The following is a 19,260-nucleotide window of genomic DNA, read 5'->3' as shown; positions in this document are numbered from 1 at the left end:
GGTATTGGCCTATGCGGAGGTTTGCAAGCAGCAAATCACTTCATGCTTCCGACCTGCTGATCTTTCCTGCACTTTCAAATGTATCACATTCACCCCCAAAATGCAATAAAGAACTTCAGTAGGGAGCATCGCTCTCTAGATTTAATTACACAGCAGAAAGATCCACTGTTGGCTGCTTTGGGTAAAGACGATACATCTAATTTAGAACAGATAATTTAATCTGAGGAGCTACATTTAACCTTCCTTTTTATCTAACTGAATTTATTGATAGGAAGGAAGCAGCTGCAGTCCCGGTTTCTCAATCACTTGCCCTGTCGAAAGTGATTTAGCTGATGGAGACATAGGGCTTCGTTCTCTTCTAACATAAACTGGTATTAATCAGTAGTAAAATCATCAAGGCCAATGGAATTGTTCCATGTGCAATGGCTATAAGCAAGATCCAAATCAGGCCCACAGATGCATCAAGGCATTAATAGAAATGTCTGTCATTCATATGCCATAGTTTGGGTGCTTAGTGATATCTCTGGGGTCAGACCCTGATGTCAGTTGCACTGGAGTAAATGCAGAACAATTCCATTGAGACCAATAGGGCTGGATTAAGAAAGGGCTTTAAGACTACAGCCCAGGGCCCCAGCCTGAGGTGGGGGTCCTCAAAAAGATCTCCAAAACACCAAAAGTCCAGAACTTTTTGTGAGACCCCCTTACCCTGGGGCAGTGGGCTGCAGGCACTAAAGCCCCTGCATGTTTTTAGGCCCTGCCTGGCTGGGAAGTAGAGGGTAGGCAGCTTCATGTGCTTCCATGCTCCCTGACTGGGCTGGAGCCACATTGCCATGAGCACTGGGGAAAGCTCCATCCCTGCGCTGCCCTTGCCTTCAGACTCCGCCCCTGCAGCTCCAATTGACCAGGAATCCCAGCCAATGGGAGCTGCGATGGGGGGAGGGGAAAGTGCCTGCAGGGAAGGGCAAGGCAGTGTGACTTTCACTGAGCCATCTGATTCTCTTCCCCCACAGCCAGAGCAGAGCTGCCACTTGTAAGCGCCCTGCCTCCCAACCTCCTGCCTCAGCTCTGAGCCTACCCAAAGTTCCTAACTCCTTTCTAGACCCTATACCTCAACCCTGAGTCAGCTCCAACACTGTAACTCACATCCAGACCGTGCATCCCCACCTCAATCTCTTGTCCTCAGCCCCCTCATGAACTTCAAGCCCCTTTGTCCCAGCCTGTAGCCCCCTCTTGTACCCTAAACACTTCATTTCCAGCCCATCCCAGAGCCTGCACCCCCAGTCGGGAGCCCTCATCTCGTCCCATCTTCGTCCTCCTGCCTCAACTCACAACCTCCATCCACACTCTGAGCTCCTCATATTTGACCCCACCCCAGTGTCCAGGGGGCGCCACAAAATCTAATCGCCTAGGCTTCCTAGAAGTATTACTTCAGCCCTGGAGATCAGTGAGTTTCCTCTGGATTGACGTCAGTGTAACTGACAAAAGAGTTTTGCCCAAGGACGCTTCATCGTCACTGATGCTGTGGCTGCAGAGGTGTTTTGTTTCCCCATTAGTAGCTGGATGAAAGAAGAACAAATAAAAAATGCTTTTGAGGTCCATAGAATCATCTGAGGGATCATTTGGGATGAGTCTCAGTTGTATCTCTGAGTCCATGTCAAGGGCATGGTAACAGGCTGGTGTGAATACTGGCTTTGCTTAATATTTTACCATTTTTAAAGGAGATATATATTGTGTTTCAAGCTTGTAATGGACTCCCAAGCAGGTGTGTTTATTTTATTTCACTTCCCCTTCTCAGTGCAATGTGTGCACACAGCTGTGATCCACTGAAGCTGCCTCTCCCCTCAGAATTATCCGTGTCACCTAATTTAAATCAAAATCAGTACAAGAGGGGTATTATGAGTCTATTGGCTGGTGGGTTTCTATCTCTCTGCCTTTGCACTTGGTGTTGGCCCATCATACTGGAGTGTCTTATACGCAGGAGACCATTTGGAATCATTGGTTTATTATCTATTGAGGCACTCAAGCATCACAGAAGAAGAGCATCTGTTCTTCCAGCCTTTATTTTTGCTCATCCTATACCTCGTGTCACTTCAGAACACTCTCACAAGCATTAATTTATTTCCACAACACTATGTGATGTAGATAAGACATTTACTAGCCGCAGTTTATTGATGAGTAAACTGCAGCATAGAGACATACATAAAGGGCTGGATCAGGCTGGGGAAGAAGCAGGGAAGAGGAAGGTTCAAGAAGTTGCATCCCTCCTCTTCCATCTTGTGCAGGGGCCAATCAAACCCCGGAGCACAGGTCCTGGTTTTTCCTATTGTCTCCAGGTGCACTAGTTTCCTAAAAGGAGACTGTGAGAATGGAGCTGTGACCTCATTTCCACCACCCCTCTCCAGTGCTCTAGCTAACTATATAATGGGGAAAACTCATGGCAACCTTACCAAGGGTTTGGCTGAATCAAACCGAATAGCTTAACATCCTTGCAGAGCATCAGTTAGCACATGGCAAATCGCTTAAATCCATGCAAGAAGCCAATGAAAGAGCCAGTCTTAGAACACAAGAATGCCCGGTGTCCACACCAATGCTTCATCGAGGCTCCTAGTGCCTCCATGTCGGAAAGGGCCAGGAACCTGATTCTGCAATGCAAACCTGATTGGATTGTTTCTCTTTACGAAGGAAAATTCAACCTGGCTCCTGCAGAGTGCTGTTGCTGTAATAGGGATACCATTCAGGAAAGACAAATGACAGCCACATTCATACGAAGGAATAGCCTTTCATCACTGGATACAGTAATTTACAGGAGTTATAGCAAAACAAGCAAGCAAACAAACAAGCACAAAAAATACTGACCAAAGAGACTGTGTCCAATTTATTTTGTCTATAACATTAGTTGTTATGGGACTGTGATACCAGTGGAATGTACCAGATTGACTGGCGATAGAAGCCAGTGTTTCTGTCCAGAAATGGCACAGCACAGGTGGCTTTACTTTGGTTTGGAGATATCTCGTTTAGAGGCGAAAAGATTATGTTGTTTCCAGTGTTTGGAACGTGTTGAGAGTGCCACTAGCAAAGTGTGAATTAGCATGTTGCTTTTGTGGTGCAGACACCCATCACAGATCACCAACTCTTTCCTCAGAGCAGCCGCTGGATTGTTGGTTGTTTTGAGCTCTTGGTTGTTTTGAGCTCAAATGACATGAATTTAAAGAGTTTTTTACTTTTGTCATAAAGTGTCCACTGCATTGGAATAAAAAAATAGTTTTGGATTTGCCCAGAACCAAATCTTTTGGGCTGATTTACATCAAATCACTCAACTCTTTAACTTTGTGTAATTTATGGGAATTTGGACTCATGATTCTGGATTTGGTCTGGATATTAACAAGCTGGCCATATTTAGTTCAAGGCTAATCAGGTCAACTATCAGGAAAGCCTCACATCCCAATTGGACATATATTGAATGAAACAGAGGTACTAGGTTGAGATTTCTAAAAATTGCTCTGGAAGTACATATTATAACTTTATGAACAGCTACCCACATTTTAACTTTTCAGTTAGATTAGCCATAAGAGCTGCCTCATGGCTCAGACCAGTGGTTCACATAGTCCAGTATCCCATCTCAAAAATTGAGGAAGAAGGGATCTTTCACAAAAGAGGGTTTTTGCACAAAAAGGCGCCATCTACACAGTGCTTGTTTCCACAAAAACCTCTTCCACAAAAAGTATCGGAAGAGAATATGCAAATGAGCGCTCCATTTGCATTTCCTCTTCCGGAAAAAGTTCATAATGTAGCAGTAGCCTAAGAGTGGCCAATACCAGTTGAGGCAGTTTAGCAAAAGGTGCAAGACATCCTATAGTGAAGAGTTATGGAAAAGTTTACCTACAGAGAAGTTCCCTCCTAACTCCTGTTCATTAGTGGTCAACTTACGGCAGGTACTGAGTGTTTAGATCCTGTATCCACATTAAACAAATCTAGATTCATAGTTGATGCTCTGTAACACAGAAAAATTATATAGGACAAAAAAGGTGCAGATCCATTGAGCACAGTTCACTTACACTTGTGTAACTCAGAATAAGCTAGTTTGAAAACATCAGAGAAGAATCAGGCTCCTCTGCCCATTGTTAGCTCTGGCTTCCTTTCCCCCCTCTTTCTGGACACACATGTCAAAATTTGTTGCACGTTATAGGACTGCAGCCATTGCCACACTGCAGCTGAAACCCTATCATGCTGCTGTAGAAACCTAACTGCATCTGGGGCCCAATGATTGGATGATTAGTGCTTTCCAGATGATTAGATCATATGAAGGCAATGGGAGTGGTGCCTAAAAAAGCAGAGGGTGATGACTTCAAGATTTGTTCCATTAACTATTTTTACCCTGCTGTTGATGTAACGGGAATGGGAATGAATCTATTTCTTTTGTCTGTGTTTTAAACAATACTTTAAACTATTAATTGGCTATCAGGGTGAAAACTACTGAGGCTAAATTATCATTAAAGGGGTGAACAAGGCACTAGGACCTAGGAGGAATCTCTTCCACCCAGGCAGGAATTTCTTGCTTGGAGCTCAGACAACAAAGGCAGAGTGAGACTGATTTTCTTTCTCTCAGCATCTCCACCCTACGAGCTGAAAACCGGTGAGTAGTGCTTTAGAGTGATTTCCATGCAGAAAGTAACAGATGTCATGTACAAAGGAAAAAGAGAAACCTCTTTCTTTTTGTACACTGCAGCATCTGCAGTTTCCAAATGAAACCCTTAAAACCTCTGCATCATGTTTAAAGTTGCTTGCCTATTTCATTGTTTTCTGCATGACATTAAAGTACAGATGTCACAATTTGCACTTCTGAAAAAAATATGTGCAACTGGGTGCTTATATAAAAACTGCCTGCATAACCCACTACTGCTTTGCTACATGTCAGAGACAATAATGAGATCTTACACAGGTCACGGTGACATTGTAAAATACTGAAAATGGGACTGGCTCTAGACAATCTGATGGGTGGGGGTATGATAGCAACAGCTTTTCCTAGGGTTTGTACCTGGCTGCTGAGCCAGTGGATTTTAATCCCATTTCTGTTTTGAATGAACACACTGCTACCATATGTGAGTTGCATATTAATAGTTCTGCAAGGTTTCCCATTTTATAGGGGTGTTCTTTTGGTACTAAGTTCCATTTTAAAAGAACACAAAAAATCACTGATCATTGGGTCTGATCTCCAACTCAGCCCAATCTCTGTATTTTGCCCATAAAACTGCTTATCTTTTTTCCCTCTGTAATACACTACTGCTCAGAACAATGAAAGGTGTGCTTGCAGTGGTGTGATGTGAATACTTCAACAGGGACAATTTCCACAATTAAAACACTTCTTTAAGGGTAGGGGGAATAAAATAACAAATAAAAAGACAATTTTTTTTCTTTTTGATTAAATGGCACTAGAAACAAACCCAAGAAGGGCTCTTGAATTGAACCCTCATTTTAATGAAACAATTTTCAGTCATTTCTTCTTAGAAATGTAGGATGGTGTCAGGAATTGATTGATGGGCTGGGAGGGGTCTGCTGGGTGGGGGGAGTTTAGTATCTGATTGCTAGCCTTTTTTGAACAGACTGTCACAAAGAAACTGGCTACTCCCATGTGGCCGTTCTTTCATAAATCCTAGTTGATTCTCATTTTAGACATTCAGATACTCTTGTTCCTTCTGCAAATCTACAGATTGAAACCTAACTCATTGGGATCTGCTTGTTCTCTGCTGCCAGGGAAGTCTCCCAAAGCTCAGCAGATTTAATTGATTGTCAACCTTTGTTGTTTGGGTGGGATTTTCATTTGTTTGTTTGTAATTTTCATGTAGCTCTTCAGTCCAAAGTCTTAATTTACTGTAAATTTACTTCAAAATTCCATGGGACTTAAATGTGCTAAAACCAGACAGCTATTTAAAAATGCATTCTCCTCACCCACCCACAATGGGTGGATCACTTCCAAAAAGGCAAATACCTTGCCTTCTCCAACCCCAGACTTGATATGAAGCTATATCAGGGCAGGACACAGCTCACTTTGAAAATAAACCGTTTCTGTTCATTCAAAGAAAAGCCACAATTTTGTGTGTTTGTAATTTCTATCTAGATTTGGGTCCTAATCAATCTAATATCTCATTTGCATTCCTTCCCCTCCCCCCCATTCCCTGCCACTCAGCTTCAGATCTTTAGGGTTCACCAAACTATGGAACTTGATTTTGGACACTTTGACGAAAGAGATAAGACGTCCAGAAACATGCGAGGCTCACGTATGAATGGATTGCCCAGCCCCACTCACAGTGCTCACTGTAGCTTCTACCGAACCCGGACCTTACAGGCGCTGAGTAATGAGAAGAAAGCAAAGAAGGTGCGTTTCTATCGCAATGGGGACCGCTACTTCAAGGGGATTGTGTATGCCGTGTCCTCTGACCGTTTCCGAAGCTTTGACGCTTTGCTGGCTGACCTGACCCGGTCTCTGTCTGATAACATTAACCTGCCTCAGGGAGTTCGCTACATCTACACCATCGATGGGACCAGAAAGATTGGGAGCATGGATGAACTGGAAGAAGGTAATTAACATGATTTGGTGATTGCTTTATGGTGCAGTGAGGAGGAGCTGGAGGAGGGGAAATTAATCTGCACCATTCAGATGTGACTCTAAGGCCACATTTCGTTGGTGTTCAATAGGTGATGCTGTAATGTCAGCTGTATTGTGTATCTATTGAATGTCTATCCAGAGCTTTGGGAAGGTGCCAGTAGAGAGTTTTATTGCCCTAAAAAATAAAAATAAAATACACATTGCCCAGGTGAGGCAATTGGATAGAAAATGTGTGTATGTCCCTCCGAAGAGGCTGTACCTGCGTGACTGCGTGAGGGATGGAGACTGGAGGGTTGGGTTGGTAAATGTGTGTGCAGTGATGGGCATGTCTGTAGGGGCACATCTGCATGGGGGGAGCAGGGTCTGTAGGGGCATGTCTGCACTGGGGGGACCTGAGCTGTGTGTGTGCGGTGCAGGGGACGTGCGCTATATGTCCCTAGAGGCATGTCTCTGCATAGAAGGGGATGCGAGCAGTGTCTGTGCAGCAGAGACATGTGAGCAGCGAGTCTGTGTGCTGAAGGGCATGCCTGCAACGTGTCTGCAGGGGCTTTTGTGTGCAGTGAGGGGATGCGCACAGTGCCCAGAGGGGTGTGTCTCTGCATTGAGGGGGATGTGGTGCAGTGTATCTGTGCAGCAGGGACATGTAAGCAGCAAGCTTGTGTGCTGGGGAGGCGTGTCTATAGGAGCGTGTCTGCATGTTGGAGAGGACAGTGCACAGTGTCCGTAGGGGTGTGTCAGTGTGACTGGGGTATGTGTGTGTGAGTTCTGCAGGGCCATGTCTGCGCAGTGGGAGTATATGCGTAGTGTCTGTAAGGACCTGTCTCTGGGTTGAGGGGGATGTGCACAGTGTCTGTAGGGGTGTGTGTGTGCAGTGTGTGTGTGCAGTGTGAGGATATGTGCAGTGTCTGTGGGGGTATCTCTGGGTTGGTGTGGGTATGTATGTTTCTGGGGGTGTGTTTCTGGGTTGAGGGGGAGATGTACACAGTGTTCATGGGGGTGTGTCTCTGGGTTGGTGTGTGTGTCTGTGAGGGTGTGTCTCTGGGTTGGTGTGTGTGTCCATGAGGGGGGGTCTCTGGGTGAAGGGGGATGTGCAAAATGTCTGTAGGGGTATGTTTCTGGGTTGAGGGGGAGATGTGCTCAGTGTCTGTGGAGGGGTGTCTGGGTTGGTGCGTGTGTGTGTGTGTGTGTGTGTGTGTGTCTGTGGGGGGGTGTCTCTGGGTTGGGGTGTGTGTGTGCAGCATCTATAGGGGTGTGTTTCTGGGTTGGGGGCATGTCTGTTGATTGGAGTGTGGACAGTGAGTCTGTAGGGGTGTGTCGGGATTGAGGTGTGTGTGCACGGTGTGTGTAGGGGCATACTTGTAGATGTGGGGAAGATGCGTACTGGGTTTGTAGGGGTATTGGTGCATTGGGAGGGAAGTGTACAGTATCTATAGGGGTGTGTGTGTAAATTGGGGATTTGTGGGCAGCATTTCTGTAGTGTGTGTATCTGTGCAAGAATGTGTGCGATATTAAAAGCTATTTCAGTGTCCGTGGCAGGCCGTTGTGCCTGTTTGTGTGTTGGTTATCTACGGAATTGCAGCCTATTGCAAACTGTTTCTAAAACTGAGATTCAGGATGAAATCTGGTCAACTCAGAACTCGAGTGGGTTGTTCAGTTTTCTGTCAGTACACTGGAATTATTTTGTCCCCATGAGTTACCTATGACCCAATAGGCTGCCATCTTGCATGATGTCACTCTCTGGAGACAAAGCCAGCTAAAGGCAGGAGAGGAAATAATATCATCACATGGTCAAAGCTTCACTTCATTCCCAGGAGCAATGTCATGGGGGAGGGAGGTCTACAGTTGACATATTGTGTATAATAAATGTAAAGGACATCCACAGTATTCACGTGTTCTCTTCTCAATTAGAAATTCAGACACTTGGTCCTTTCTTATCTGGATTCAACACGTTAACACTATTTGATATTGTTAGGAAGCATGTTGGCTGGCATTTTCATGCAAACACCTTTTGGTTCATTTGATGAGACTGTAGGAAAGTCACAAGGCCCCTTCCTTTTATTAGGATACAACAGGTTTAATGAACAATACACTGGCCTGCACATCAGGACGAGGTTGGTTCTGTGCTGAGCTTTGCCCATAATTTATTGTTGGACCTGGAGGAGGGCTCCACTCTCCACCCATGCCTTGCACTTGAATTTTTTTTCACTTGTAGAATTGGGATATGATACTTGCTTGCCTTTATGATGCACTTTGTGCTCTCCGGATGAAAAAGTAGTAGAATAAGTACTGTGCTAAGTAATGTTACTCTTAGTGCTTCATAAGCAAAGATACAGAAGTGATAGAATAATACAATGTTATTTCTACAATTGGATTAAGAACAGATTTCAAACAGATGGAGGTGTGAGGGTTTTTTTTAAACTAATGATTATGTCATATATTTTGTGTCTGTCTTTCAGCATGTCCAAAATAATCACCAGAGGAATGGTGCCAGCCAACTTTTTCTAGGTTATTATAACTCTTCCATTTTCTGTAATAGCTTCATAAAAAGGGAAAAAAATCGTGTTTCCTGTTCCATTGGCTTATCTACTACATGTCCTGTTTTTGAGGTGGAGTAGAAGCAAATTTTCCTGCCTTTTTATTTTTTTAAATAATTTTGCACTGGCTTCACCATGCTGCAAGCAGGCATGTTACCCAGCTCCTGGAAAAGTGTTTGTTTAACTGTTTAGATTACAGCAGGTGGCAATGACAATTTGGCTTTGGTGTGTCACACCAAAAAGGCAATAAAAAAGATTTAGCTGCTGACGTGCATTTGCAAAACAAGTACTTATTTAAAATGTAGTTGGCAGAGCGACACTACAGAACCTCAGCCAATGTACACATATATCTGAATGGAATGAAAACAAAGGAATCCCCATTCCAATGAATAAAAATGTAAAGTTAATAGCCTCTACCAACTACTCCATGATAACCATGTTCCAATATAACTATGGATAGCCTGCTTGAAGAACACCAAACAGAAGAAACATTAATGGGTGATAATTTATATTACAGCAACTATAATTATAATGTAGTTACATAGGAACTTGACTGTAATTTTTCACATAATTGTTGCAGTTAGCTTCTTGCTTATGCGATTGTGCGCTAGTACATGCAGGGAAAAAAACCCAAAATGTCAGTAAAGGGATAAAAATTATTTCAGTCATATAATTAACCTCTGATATTAATGGTAACTATATATATATATATATATATATATATATATATATATATATATATATATATATATAAAAGAATAATTGGCATGTAATAAAAAAATTATTACAGTCACTGTATTATAAAACATAACCTTTAATACAGCAACAAGAACCTGAAAAAGATGGTTACCAAAAATCTCCATAAATACTGAGCTTTTGTCATAAATACTAAGTAACTAAAACTAGTTTGAAGTGTTATACCAAAAATGCAGAATATAACATCTATATCAGGGAAGGCTGTGCTGTACACAGGAGTATCGGGGTATCATAAATATGTTTTTTCTAGAATGCAGGATGACATTAACCAATGCTGAACTATCCAAAATCTGTTTGCAATACTGGTCTTGTGCCATTTAATGCCAGAAAAAAAAACCAGTTTGACATATTAGCCATAAGTGGAACTTGGAAACAATTGTTGTGTTGAGTCCCACTAAATGTTTCTTCCAAGTAGAGCAGGATAGTTACGATACATCTGTTAAACTACCCCCAAATGATATTAGCAGCTGTATCACATCACTGGCTCATGTTCAATTTGTGATTCACTATAACCTCCAGATCTATTTCTACCATACTAATGCTTACCTATTTATACTTCATTTTATCTCAAAATAATGTCAAGCTGGAGGACTTCTTACTCTTGCTGTAACCCTCATTTTACAAGGAGTAAGGGAAGTCAGAGGAAGAGTGCGCTACCTTGGACGTCCTACTGCAGGGGTGTCCAAACTTTTTTCAAAGAGGGCCAGATTTGAAGAAGTGAACATGCGTGAGGGCCAACCATTTTGCCTGACATTCTTTGAACCATTAAAATTAAATGCAAATTAACTATTTTATGCAAAGTTTATTGCAAACGGCATACTTTTCATTTTGTCACATGGATGACAAATCTAAACAGGTGTTAAATCACTCTGCCTTTCATATCTGAAGGCCAGATGAAAAAAAAATCCAGGAAGCTGAAATATATGTCAGGAACATTGTAAAGTACATTACATATTATCAACTTTTAAGTTCAAAAAATATGAACAGGAACATAACACCAACTATACATGTTGTGTCCAAATATATTTATAACTGATTTAGACCAACTGACATTAACTGAGATTTTACAATGTATTCATCTCAATTGAAAAAAAAACTTGCCTAAACTAATGTGAAGGGTGCAACTGAGATCTGGACTGCAGCACAGGAGAGCGCAGGGCACGCTGGCCTCACGGGGGCAGGGCGAACCCGCAGCCAAGCGGGGGAGCGGGGCTGCGGATGTGCCTTACACGGCAGGCTTTAGGACCGCAGCGGCCGCCATGGACGGCGGCGGCGCGGCCGGAAGCGGCGCGCTGCGCGCGCCAGTTCAGAGGAGCACCAGGGAGCCAGGAGAGGGGGAGGAAGCGGGGGCTGTCCCCACACTCTCAGCCCCAAAGCGGAGGGCCTGGGGGGTCGGAGAGCGCAGGGCACGCTGGCCTCATGGTGGCCCAGGGGCAGGGCGAACCCACAGCCAAGCGGGGGAGCGGGGCTGCGGACGTGCCCTACAGGGCAGGGTCTAGGACTGCGGCGGCGGCAGCAGCACGGCCCGAAGCGGCGCGCTGCGCGCGCCAGTTGAAAAGAACACCGGGGAGCCGGGAGAAGCGGGGGCCCGTATTAAATCCGACCGCGGGCCGCAGCTGCAGCACCAGGCCAGGCTTCCCACTGGCAGGGCAGGGGGAAGGAGGGGAGAGTAGAAACCCCAACCGTCCCCACCAGATTAAACTCTGCCACTTCCCCAGCAGGCTGTGGAAGGGCACAGGGGAGAGAGAGCAGCAGCGCATGGGGAGGCAGCAGAGCCCAAGCGCATCCCTGGGGGGGAGGGGAGCAGCAGAGCACAAGTGCACTGAAGGTGGGGAGGGGCGGCGGCAGTGCCTGAGCCAGGTTCCCTGCAGGTGGCAGTTTTAAAACATCGAGGTCCAGGAGCGGCTCCTCAGCTCCGGCCACCCCTCCCCCTCCCAGCAGCAGCAGCCACTGTAAAAGCTACCGCCTGCACACATGGAGGAGGAGGAGGCTGTGTAGCAGCGGAGGCCCCGTGGGAGAGGGGCCGTCCTGCGGGCTGGGACGGGGAGGAAGGACAACTGCTGTATATGGGCTCTGCGGGAGAGCAAAATGTTTTCTGTTTTCTCCACGGCACACCTCTGACTGCCCTGCCAGGTGTCCGGTTTTGGACTGGACAGTCCAATATTTGAGGGTTCTGTCCAGGAAACAAATTGAGAAAATACCGGACATATAAAATATCCAGTATTTTTTAAATAGGTATTATTAGGAGTATCCGTATGTAGTTGCGTACTATCTGGCTGGTAGACACGTTCACGCTGCATGAGTGTGTCTACCAGCCAGGCTGTACACAACTATGTGGGGGGGGGGGCGGGGCCGGGGCCGGGGCCGGGGCAGGATGGAAACCCTGGGGCCAGACTTACTCATGCTTTGCCGGGATTGTGTGCGGGACAGGCCGCACCCCAGGATCTGCATGCGCTCAGGTCAGTCCCACTCCCTGCCAGTCGATTCTCTCCCCCCACTTCCCACCCCCCCACACCCTGGCCAGCCCCACTCTTCCCTTTCTCCTCCCAGCCAGCCCTGATTCCCATCGGCCAGTTCTCCCCCTCCCCCCGATACACACACCTCCTCCCGGCCAGCCCTGCTCCCCTCCCAGCCGGTCCCCCTGCCATCTGAGATCAAGTGTGTCTGGTATTTTATTTGAAGCCACCTGGTAACCCTACGGCACACTGGTGTGCCACGGAACACAGTTTAAGAAATGCTGGTCTATATACTACATATTGAAATGCAAGTACGATATTTATATTCCTGTTGATTTATTATATAATTATATTGTAAAGATGAGAAAGCTGTCGTTCAGTAACAGTGTTCTGTAAAACTTTTTCGTATTTTTATGTCTGATTTTGTAAGCATGTAAGTTGAAACTTGGGGGTATTCAAGGCATGTCAGACTCTGCTAAGGGGTACAGTAGTCTGAAAAGTTTGAGAGTCTTCCACACTTCCTAAGTTTGCCCATGAGACTATCATGTAGGACTGTGTTAAAAACCTTACTAAAATAAATATATATCATAGCTACTACTTCCTATCCTATCCTCTAGACTAGTAAATGTATCAAAGAAGGAAATTAGGTTGCTCTGGCATGATTTATTAACCTATTATGCCCCAGGTGCTTACATATTGATTTATAATTTGTTCCAGGATTGTTCCAGGTGTTGACGTTAGGCTGATTGGTTTATAATTTCCTGGGTCCCCTTTTTAAAGATAGGTACTACATTTGCCCTTCTCCAGTTCTGTGGCACCCCAGCTCTCCTCCCCGACTTCTTGAAGATAATCACTGACAGTTCTGAAATTACTTGAGAGAATTCCTGAAGTACTGTAAGGGTGAATTTCATCAGGCCCTGCCAACTTCAATACATTTAAATTATCTAAATATTCTTTAACCAGTTATATCTCTGTTATGACTTGTTTTCCTTTTCTCTTGTTGTTAATGGTAATTGTGCTAAGCATCTGGTCATAATAAACCTTTTTAGTGAAGATGAGCAAAATAGGCATTAAACAAATCAACCTTTTTGGTATTCTCAGTTATTAGTTTTCTTTCACCATGAAAATGTGGGCCTACACTTTCCTTTGTCTTTCTTTTACTCCTAATGTATTTAAAGGGCCTCCTTTGACTCCATATTTCTTTTCATACTAAACCCAAGCTCTTTTGTCTCACCTTGGAAATAAGGGTGTCATTTCAGGAGGGAAAGGGGAGCTTCAGCCACATTTACCAGGATGCTCTTCTTCCCGTTCCCCCTGACTATCAGGGAGCAAGGGGAAAGTACATAGCTTACATGAATGATTCCTCTGTCCCCTCCCCTCACTAGCCAGGAGTGAGAGGAATGAAAAAACACAGGATGTGTATTTTCCCTCACTCCCTGAATGAGAGGAAGGGGGAAAAGAGCAAGCAACATCCCTGCATGTACAGCTGCAGCCCTCCAGCCTTCCTGAAATGGTGCCCTTGCTTGGAAGTGTTTCATAATCTTTCCCCCAAATGGCTCATTTTCTGCCCCTCATCTTATTCCTCCTTGCTCTTAAACCTCCTTCTGTCTCCTTTTTATTTTTAGCTTTGTGCCTTTTATCATGCTGTCTCCTGTGCCTGGAGAGTTCTGCTGTTGTCTTCCAACTACTCTCTCTCCTCCGCCAAATATCTTGAACACCATTTTCCCAAGCAGTCCCTCCCCATTTCTTTCCATCCATAATCCTCACACCCTCTTATCCTGAGCTGTTCTCCTGTGTCTCGGCTTCCTGTCTTTCTATTGCTTGTTTCCATTCTAAATTCGTTAGTACCAGGAATATATCATCATCTGTTTGTTAGGCACTGAGGAGCGTTATGGTGCTACTGAATATAAATGATAATTATTGTTAATTAATAATTAACCCATGCTTTGGAATACACAAGTGTAATTGCAGGTTTCATTCAGTGAACCTTGATCTTGACCAGTGAGTGAATCAATTATTTTTCCTTCCCAAATATGCCAATGTGGATCAGCTAATAGCTACTTTCTGTGCCTTGCCGGATAGCAGTGGATTCAAGCCCACCTGTTGGGTTTGGTTTCATAGCCATTGCTGAGACTCAAAGCAGCACTCAGTTTTCTGCACTGTTCCAGGTGTTCCAGGTGGCCTATTAAACTGAGACCCCTTTCTGACCCTATTTAGTGGCTTTCCAGGTAGAAAGTAAATAATTATTTTGGAAAAAGAATATGGGATAACACTAGTGGTCTGGCCAACATTCCTTCCCATATTGCAATACAGTCTCTGAGCAACCTATCTATCTAAATCTCATTTCATTGTACTGCCAAGATTCCACTCTAGGCTTTCTGCAGTGGAATACCTTGATCTGAAAGGTGTTAAATAACACTATTCTATAGTCCTTTTTCAGGAACTTTAGTTTTCATGAGAGCTGTTTACATTGTCATACGAAGTCCTGCTAGATTCACTGATTCACTCTAGTATCTGTACAATGTAGTTGGCTGCCTTAGTCTGTTATGAGGCTCTATTTTCTACCAAGCCTATTAAAGTGAGGTACTATTTCCTTAGCTCCATCCTAAGCATTGATTAAACATTTTTTTCTCCATTGAAAGGAGGGGCTGGGTTTTGATAGAAGCTGCGTTAACCTTAGTGCAGTGGAGATTGTGTATGGTTTGTTTCATTTTGAAAAGTCTACTGCCCTTTCTCCTGGGCACCCCATTATGCGGATGCTAAAGCCGTGCCTCGAGGCACCAACCGGATTGGGCACCACATTGTTGTTAGGCACTGTACAAACATGAGAAGCGACAGTTCCTGCCTAAAGAGTTTACAATCTACACCAGGGCTACTCAACTTTGGAAGCCCCAGGGGCCACAGTGATACTCATAGCACATACAGAAGGCCACAACTTAAGTATGGCTATATATACATGAAAATATATATGCAAATAGCTTATTTCACACTGAGGGGCATGAATACAAAGATGAAGGCAAGACTACACAACACACAGGCCCCATTTAAGTTAGTTCTGCTGATATTAATAAAATGCAATATTTACCTGATTTCCACCCATATGACAGCACTTTTAATGAGCAATGACAGAGCAGGAATTTACCTACTAAACCACATACCAAGAGAGGACTATTATATTGACTTATTTTTCGTAGATCCAAACCGCACCACGGGCCACAAACAAACGGGTCTCGGGCCGCATATGGCCCACAGGCCGTGTGTTGAGTAGCCCTGATCTACACAGATTATTATGTTCCCTTACAGATGAGAAACTCAGGAACAGAGAGATTGAGACATGCCCAAGGTCACCAAGGAAGTCAGTGGCTGAGCTGAGGCCTGAATCCAGATTTCCTGAGTTCCTGTCCAGTTCCTTCATTTTTGCTGAATCTTCCTTCCCTTGGAAAGTGATCTGTCTTTGACTAGTTTATGGTGCGGGTTAGGCTCCACGGTCGCCTACCCTAATGCTTAGACCTGTATTTCATGCCACTTCTGGTCAGAAGCTGGTTTCATTTGTACAAAAGATCCCTGGGTGACCAGCTGAAAAGTTAGCACAGAGTAAACATGATGAGAACTGGGAGATAGTAAATGCAGATTGTAGGTTGGTTAGGATTTGAGAAGAACAACTTTTTGTAGAAATTAAGCATGTGTCTGCTGCAAAATTTCCCTTCTCTTTCAGGCTTAGCAGACTTTCAGTGCTGCCCCATATCAGGTATATAACCTTTGAATGCCCCTGAATTCACTAGCACATGACATTTTGCTGCTGCCTGAACTAATATCCAAAGGGTTCATGTTTGTGATCTATACCACAGAACAGTCATCTGAAATCAGGCATGCACCAGAGGCTGAATAGGATTTTGGCTGCTCTCATCTGGTTTCATTAGAGAGAAATTCTAGGGCTGTATAGATGATGTGGGGAAATACGTCAAAACTATTTTAGCCCATAATATCCAGGAAAGATCCCTTTTTAATTCCTGACCAGAGCTTTGAAGTGATCAGAGGAAAGATTCCCAGACAATCTGTGTTATGTTTTATAAAGAGATTAGTGCACATTGGAATTGAGGGTGTGTTAATAGATATTTTGAAACACCTGTGTGGTGTGTATGCAATTTACTTCAGTATTAAATTAATTGGAAGGAAGTTTTGGTACCTTTGGAGCTAGTGTACATAGTTGATGTCCTGGGGAAAAAAACACCTTAGTATGGGGCTACGTCTAGACTACATCCCTTATTTCAAGAGGGATAAGGGATCTTTCGGAAAAGGCTTTATTTTTCGAAAGATTAGCGTCTAGACTGGCACTTTTCTCTGACAAAGCTCCGTGCTGAAAAAAAGTGGCAGCCATTTTTATGCTAATGAAGCACGGGAGATTTAAATCCCCGCTTCATTAGCAATTGTGATACGTCTAATTTATATCCCTTTTCTGAAAAGGGATATAGTCTAGACATAGCCTGGATGTTTACATTCTAATAACTAAAATTACTTCTGCATTCCCACTGATTTTTTCCCCACTATTGCTGACATAAAAGGACTATGTCCCACCCCAAAACTGACATGGAGAAGGACCCCGGTACATGTAGGACAGTGGTCTCCAACCTTTTTACACCCAAGATCACTTTTTAAATGACAGACCAAGCCAAGATCTACTGCCCCGCCCCTTCCTTGAAGCCCCACCCTCTCTCTCCTCCTCCTCTCCATCACTTGCTATCCCCAATCCTTATACTGCTACTTTAAAAAAAAATTCCCACCACTCCTCGCAGCTACTCACCTGTGCTGTTGCTCAGTGAGTAGTTGCTCCTCAAATGAGGAAATCTAATGTAAATGTACTGCGCAGGCGCGCAGTTCAAAGAGGGCTCAAGAGCTACTCTTAGAGCCTCCGAGATCTACCAGTAGATTGCGATCTTCTGGTTGGTGACCACGGATGTAGGATGTAAAGCACTTTGGGGTCCTGTGGTATGAAATGCTGTATGGAACATATCCTTTTTACTGGTATATGCAGGCTCACCAACGGGGAAAAAGAGGACAGTTGCCTTGGGCACCGGCGTTTCAAAGGTGGCCCAAGCCACAGGCCCCTTCAAATCACTGGTGGAGCACCATGCCATGAGCTTTGTGCAGATCTGAGGGCTGTGGGGGAGGGACACAGTGCGCTCTGAGTGATGCTGAGGGCTGGCTGCCACTGGCTCCGCCTGAAGCCTGAGGTCCTACCCTTTTTGGGTGCGTGGAGCCTTGCCCCACCTTTCCCCACAGAAGCTGTTGGCTCCCCTTGTTTTATGACTGTCTTATTTTACATGCAAGATCAGTGAGCTCCTCTTACTCCCAAACTAAAGATTTGTGGGAGAATCTAGAAAAAGTTCACCCTAAAATTTCATTTTTAAAAAGGTTCCTTTTATAAGTAAATGCAAAGGAGCTGGAGACGTCGTCAAAGCAACAGAAAACCACTGACACCAACGAGCTGGCCTCAGCCCACAAGAGACTATGTATTGGAACAATCCTCGGCAGCTAAATGTTCAAAAAGCCTCAGTGCAGCTTCTCCACTTGTGCATGAATTTATGGGACTTACCTAACCAACAGGTGCAAAATGAGAAGTTATTTTTGTGAAAAGGTGACTCTCTGCCATCATTAGCTGTTATTAAAGGGAGATTGTCAAGCTAGGTTACAGTTTAGCTGGTAGCCTCTACATTTCAAAGCTCTCACCTCAAGCCTAGTGTTCCTTTTTTAAAAAAATGTTTAACTGCAAAGGAAGCTCTGCTTAATTTAAAGCCATAGTGGACTAATTAAATTTTATAGAACCATGTCTTCTAATGGAAAATGCAGTAATTATGACTAAGGGTGCATCTACGCTGCAGGGCTTAACTCGAAATAAACAACACAAATTGAGCTACGTCAATTGCATATCTTATTTTGAAATAAAGCACTCTTCCTCCGACTTCCCTTATTCCTTGTACAATGAGGGTTACAGGAAGCAGAGTCAGAAGTCCTTCAGCTTGACAGTATTTTGACACTATTTCAAAATAACTGACTGCTGTGTAGACGGGGACTAAGTTATTTCAGAATAGCACTAATTATTTCGAAATAGTGTTGCAGTGTAGACGTACCCCTATTAGGCTTGACTTTGAAATTTTAAATCAAATCACTCTGTCATGACAAAAGAAGCACATCTTTGGCCTGGCTTTATGTTATGAAAGCTGTAATGCCACACTTTAGCTGTTTGGCATCATGTTTAGAGTGTCCATCCCTACAGCACTTTGGCAACATGGTCCAGATAGCGAGGGCCCTACCAAATTCATAGTCCATTTTGGTCAATTTCACAGGCAGGAGATTTAAAAAATAATAAATGTCATGATTTCAGCTATTTAAATATATAATTTCCCACTGGTAGTGGGGGGGGGAGGGGTATGTCACAAAGTAATTGTAGCAAGGTTGCTACACTTATTTCTGTACTGCTGCTGGTGGCAGTGCTGCCTTCAGAGCTGGGCAGCTGGAGACTGGTAGAACCACCACCAGCAGCAATGCTGAAGTAAGAAGGCATGGTATGATATAGCCACCCTTACTTCTGCATTGCTGCCTGCAGAGCTGGACCCCCAGTCAGCAGACACCACTATCTGGCCACTCGGCTCTGAAGGCAGCATTGTAGAAGATAGGGTGGCATGGTATGGTATTGTCACCCTTAATTTTGCACTGCTGCTGTTGGGGTGCTGCCTTCAGAGCTGGGCTCTTGGGCTACATCTAGACTACAGGCTTCATGCATAAGAAGCATTTTTTGGAAGAGATCTTCCAAAAAAACTTCTTGCGAAAGGGAGTGTCCAAACTGCAAAAGTGCATTGAAAAAGCGATGCGCTTTTTCAAAAGATACCATCCGGATTGCCTGGATGCTATC

The 19,260-nt window shown here is 44.2% G+C and overlaps 1 protein-coding gene across 2 annotated transcripts in view; it reads left to right on the top strand.

Moving 5' to 3' along the window:
• Positions 1-4,324: 4,324 nt before the first annotated feature.
• DCX (doublecortin) overlaps positions 4,325-19,260 on the top strand; it is a 134,049-nt gene continuing 119,113 nt past the window's right edge. The window contains exons 1-2 of one of the 2 annotated variants that reach the window (XM_006136203.5): positions 4,325-4,633; positions 6,185-6,575. In XM_006136203.5, the coding sequence (XP_006136265.1) occupies positions 6,212-6,575 (364 nt within the window). In that variant the 5' untranslated portion in view covers positions 4,325-4,633; positions 6,185-6,211. The remainder of the gene's footprint in view (positions 4,634-6,184; positions 6,576-19,260) is intronic. The other variant, XM_006136205.5, reaches the window with a different exon arrangement.

This window comes from Pelodiscus sinensis, chromosome 13 (genome assembly GCF_052426305.1).
Source record: "Pelodiscus sinensis isolate ZL-2025 chromosome 13, ASM5242630v1, whole genome shotgun sequence".
NCBI classification, from domain to species: Eukaryota; Metazoa; Chordata; order Testudines; family Trionychidae; genus Pelodiscus; species Pelodiscus sinensis.
Note: the sequence above shows the minus strand (reverse complement) of the source record. Positions and strands in the feature narration are given on the sequence as shown.